Source organism: Acyrthosiphon pisum, unplaced genomic scaffold (genome assembly GCF_005508785.2).
Source record: "Acyrthosiphon pisum isolate AL4f unplaced genomic scaffold, pea_aphid_22Mar2018_4r6ur Scaffold_21501;HRSCAF=24132, whole genome shotgun sequence".
Classification (NCBI taxonomy): Eukaryota; Metazoa; Arthropoda; class Insecta; order Hemiptera; family Aphididae; genus Acyrthosiphon; species Acyrthosiphon pisum.
Genome location: NW_021770976.1, coordinates 82366 through 86955, shown reverse-complemented (window position 1 = coordinate 86955; position 4590 = coordinate 82366). Strand labels below are relative to the sequence as shown.

Below are 4590 nucleotides of genomic sequence, written 5' to 3'. Positions count from 1 at the left end.
TCTACCCTTAAACCTAACCCTCTATAAAAATGTGCTCATTGGATGGCAAGTAAAATTTAAAAAATAAAAAATAAAACAATAATTCACTTTTAACTTTTAAGTATAGGTAACAGATTTAATTAGTTTTTAACATTTTATAATCTTATTTTTCTATTTTTATTAGCAAATGTATTTAAAATAATTTCGGTGTCAACAATTATATCTCTCTCAATATTAAGTATTGCCAATTTTGAGAACCGTTCTTGTGACATCGTAGACCTAAGATAATTATTTATTCTTCTCATTGCCGAAAATGACCGTTCGCAAGTAGCCGAACTGACTGGAAGAGTGATAGCTAATTGGATCATTTTAAAAAGATTTGGAAAAGTATCTTTAGATAATTTTTCTTTTATGGTTAAATAGCTAGGAACTCCTTTAATCATATTTTTCAAAACAGTCATCTCACATTGCAAATCATTAGGGATGACTTCAAACAAATTCTGTAAAGTAAAATACAAATATACAGTTTTTAAATGAAATAGGTACTTGATAAACATAAATTATATATATAAAAAAAAAAACCTTATATTGATTTATAAGTAATGATGATCCCTTAAAGTCTAATTTTAACAAGTTATCTACACAAGTCGCAATTTGAATGCTCTCTTCAGAAAATCTCTCTTTCATTTGACATATTATTGTATCTATTACTGGATAAAAAGCATGAATCTTCCAATATTCTTTTGGTTCTAATGTAGTGGTACTTGTATTATCACTTTGGTGATTATTTTCAGCTGAAGTTGATGACATAACAACATAATTTTTTAGATTAGTGGACTCCCTTCTCTGCCTTTTAGAGCCACCTAAGCTCAATATAAAAAAAAATATATTATCATATTGAATTTAAAATATTTAATTAATTAACAGTATCATATAATGTAAAAATTTACTCTAGGTACCTTGAAAAGGAACATTAATTTCAATTCCATTGTCTTTTGAAAATACAACCATTTTTTCCCACAGTTCACTGTAGTGAATAGAAGAACGATAACTTTCTAATGTATCAATTACTCCTTTTATCAAATTTGCAGAATTTCCAAGTGTTGCTGATTTTGACTGAAGTTGAATACTTAATATATTAACAACTTTTAGAATATCATGCAGAATGAATAAATATGCTACAAATTTAAAATTTGATATTGTAGAAACAATACCTAAAATAAAAAGCACAATAAAATCAGTTGCATTATATGAAACCAATGGTTATTTAATATTTTTCATAACATACCAATTGCTTGGGCAACACATTTACTTTGTTGATCATCAATTTCATCATTTAAAACTTGAGCTATGGCATTAAAATTTTTTATCACTGCGTCACAGCTTTTAAAGCGGCAAATCCAACGAGTGTCACTTAACTGAGAAAGTGTTGTCTTTTTCATATTCAATTTAAGTTGTAAATCAGTAAGCTTCACGTTTCTTGTTGGATGAGAGAAATGAACATAGAGTGCCTCCAAAGCGTTAAATAAGTTTCTAGCATCCTTAAAAAAATATATATAATTACAAATCAGAATAATAGGTATAATAAAATATTAATTATGAATTTTACCTTTAAGTGCTTGCACATATCAATAACTACTAAATTAATCTTATGCGCCATACAATGTACATATACTGCACATTTGGCTGGAGGGTGAACTATTTTCAATTTTGCTTGAACACCTCCTATGTGACCTGACATGACATTTGCTCCATCATATGACTGTCCTATGATGGGAATTTTATCTAATTTAGATGCATTTAAAAATTCAACCAATTTTAAAATCAAAGCATCTGCAGTTTGCTTTTCTGATACGTCAACAAATCCTAAGAATCGTTCACAGATGTCCATTCCACGGGGATATCTTACACAAATACTTAATTGCTCTTGTTTGTGAGACCTAGTAAGAATAGAAAACTTATTAAATATACAAAAACATAGTATTAAAAATTCAATTTTTACTTCCAAGATTGTATTTATTATTTACCGAGCCTCATCGCACGAGATACTGAACATTCCACAATCTATAATTTCTTGTATAATGGTAGATTTAACATTTTCAGCACACGTCTCTATCAGTTCATTTTGTATACTCCAACTTGTATGATTCAATAAGGTATTTTTATATACATTGCAAAACTCTGGATTATGTTTTGATAAAAATTCACACATTTCTTAAAAATTACCTAGAACAAAAATAAAACAAACAAATTTTAACAATGAAATTCAATTAAATAATTTTAAGGTAAATTTTAAATAATATAATAAATACCCTTATTAACTGATGTCTCATCTTCACGGTGTCCTCTAAACGCTATTCCTTGTCTGCCAAGATATAAAACAATATCAATTAAACATTTAATGTACATTCTATTTGTTTGTATTTCTTTTTGAAGAGCAGTAGACATCTTTGAAATAACATCACCATTTTTCACTGAGTTTTTATAAGCTGACCATCTTAAATTGGCAGTCAAGTGGTGGTCAGAAATTTCATGCAATTTTAATTTTGTTTTTCCTGTTTTTGCATCTCTAGTTCCACTCAACTTTAATAATAGAAATAGGTACATATTATTAATAATACATTTTAAAGATAATATTAAACAATTATGATCTATTAATGTAATTTGTAAATCAGTGTATTTAAAATGGTTAAGCTTGCCTTTTTCCAATTATTAAAACCTGTTGTTACGAAAACATCTTCTACATGACCAGAACTTGTTGAAAACATTCTGCAAGGAAAGCAAAAAATAGCATCTTTCTCTATGCTATATTCAAGCCAGTTATACTCCTTGAAATATTTGGAACCAAAAGATCTATTTTGTGATCCAAATGCTGTTTTAGGATAAACCTATATACAATAAATTTATTATTTTACATTTGTTATTAAATATTGAAGAAGAAAAAATATTATTATAGATTAATATTATTATTATATTATAGAGAGAGGAGTGGTATTGGGTACAAAAAAAACAGAAAGGGGCCAAAAAATGATGGCCCCTTAAAGAAAAATGTCTGGCTATGTGCCTGAGCTAGTACTCTTAAAATTAATATAACTTACCTTTAAAATAGGTTGCACAGGGCCAGAATCTAAGTTACCTAGATCGAAAATATCCAACTTATTCACATCAGGAGACATAGAAACATCATTATTAGACGTTGAAATAGTTGTTTCTGAATGACTTGAATTATTTTTTCCTTCATTGATTAGTATACAATCTGATTTTTTTTTTTTTAAATTAAATATCGAAAACATTTTTAGTAAATTAGGTACCTAATAATGATAGGTAGGTAATAACTTTTTTGTTCACTAAATAGCAAATGCCAAAATATTATCACAATCACAAAGCACGATGCACGAATGAACGGAATGAACAAATAATGTGAGTACGTCTGTATTAGGAATGCAATCGTAATTGAATGGTCAATCTCAATATATGGTGGTATATAATTGTAATGCTTGTCTGCTAAGGACGGTTTGGTCGTTTGGTATGATCAAATGTTTAATAGCATCAATACAGTTTTGTACTTTCCGTAAATGAGCTATTTATAAACCTACATAATAATATGACGTGACTGTATATTCACACTGGGCGAATGTTCGCGCGTGTTTCCCGTGAAACGAACCCACACGCATGCGTGTCCCGCACGCGAACTATTCGCCTAGTGTACCTTATGGTTATGGCTTATCGTAATTGTCATTAATTGTCAATTGCGGCCACTCGCAAAACGTCCGAGAATGGAAGCTATAAATATAGTCGGGGATAATATTTTGGTTATTGATAATGATATACAGCGGTGCGCTATAATAAGCACGGTCTAGACTATAGAAATAATAGATTTATTATTTAAGACCACGATTATAATATTGTTACTAAAAAAAAATAAAAAAAATTTATTTTATTCATTTTTTCAGTAGTAATCACATATTTTTTTTATTTATCAATATAATAATATAAAGTTCTGTATGGTTTTTGGGGGGGCTTTGAATGTTTTTGAGGGGGCTTAGCCCCTCCAGCCCCCCCCCCCCCCCCCCTAATTGCGCCTATGGACGTATTATAGACCAGTGGCGCAACCAGGATTTATTCAGGGGGGGGGGGGTCCAAAAAAATGTATTTAACTTCTGTTTTTCTGTCCTTTTCCTGAGTATATACATACATTTCATTTCTTAATAAACACAATTTGCCGAGTTTAAGACCAATAAAAAAAAACACACAATTATATTATTTACATTTTAGATTCTGAGTGGAAAGATAAATGTATTAACTTTACAATGATGTGTTTTTTTTAAATTTTTAAATTTTTTTTTGTGTCTGTCATCACCTTTTAAGACAGTAAAAGTGCTTGGATTTTCTTCAACAGTTTCTTTTCTGATAGGAAAGTGAATCTAGTTGGTACTTTGGGGGGTCAAAAGTAAAAATTTCCCAGTAGTTATCAAAAGCGCCGTGAAAAACAAAAGAAAAATTAAGGAAAAACTGGAATTTTTACGCAAATCTATTTTCGAGAAATTGATTTTGGTTTTTGGTGCAACTCTTAAACAAATTACCGTAGGCACATGAAATTTTGACTGAATG

At 29.3% G+C, this 4590-nt stretch overlaps 2 protein-coding genes across 2 annotated transcripts; both read right to left on the bottom strand.

Moving 5' to 3' along the window:
- Window positions 1-103: 103 nt before the first annotated feature.
- LOC103308111 (52 kDa repressor of the inhibitor of the protein kinase-like) lies at window positions 104-1258 on the bottom strand. Its single transcript, XM_029492431.1, has 3 exons — window positions 939-1258; window positions 562-842; window positions 104-479 (listed from the first exon to the last, which is right to left on the bottom strand). The coding sequence occupies exons 1-3, from the start codon at window positions 988-990 to the stop codon at window positions 135-137; spliced, it is 678 nt and encodes a 225-aa protein (XP_029348291.1). The 5' UTR covers window positions 991-1258; the 3' UTR covers window positions 104-134.
- On the bottom strand, window positions 1257-3155 carry LOC107882608 (zinc finger MYM-type protein 1-like). The gene is made up of 7 exons (XM_029492434.1): window positions 3078-3155; window positions 2709-2867; window positions 2387-2562; window positions 2007-2117; window positions 1793-1919; window positions 1589-1741; window positions 1257-1520 (listed from the first exon to the last, which is right to left on the bottom strand). The coding sequence occupies exons 1-7, from the start codon at window positions 3153-3155 to the stop codon at window positions 1257-1259; spliced, it is 1068 nt and encodes a 355-aa protein (XP_029348294.1).
- Window positions 3156-4590: the final 1435 nt, after the last annotated feature.

Excerpts from the sequence above, each read along its gene's own strand:
- LOC107882608 (XM_029492434.1), bottom strand. The coding sequence starts at position 3,155 with ATGTCTCCTGATGTGAATAAGTTGGATATTTTCGATCTAGGTAACTTA. Across the intron at positions 1,920-2,006 it reads ATCTCGTGCGATGAGGCTCG|GTCTCACAAACAAGAGCAAT; the intron begins GTAAATAATAAA and ends TATTCTTACTAG. Across the intron at positions 1,521-1,588 it reads ATATGTGCAAGCACTTAAAG|GATGCTAGAAACTTATTTAA; the intron begins GTAAAATTCATA and ends TATTTTTTTAAG.
- LOC103308111 (XM_029492431.1), bottom strand. The coding sequence starts at position 990 with ATGGTTGTATTTTCAAAAGACAATGGAATTGAAATTAATGTTCCTTTT. Across the intron at positions 843-938 it reads AATTAATGTTCCTTTTCAAG|GTGGCTCTAAAAGGCAGAGA; the intron begins GTACCTAGAGTA and ends TATTGAGCTTAG. Across the intron at positions 480-561 it reads TACTTATAAATCAATATAAG|AATTTGTTTGAAGTCATCCC; the intron begins GTTTTTTTTTTT and ends TTTACTTTACAG.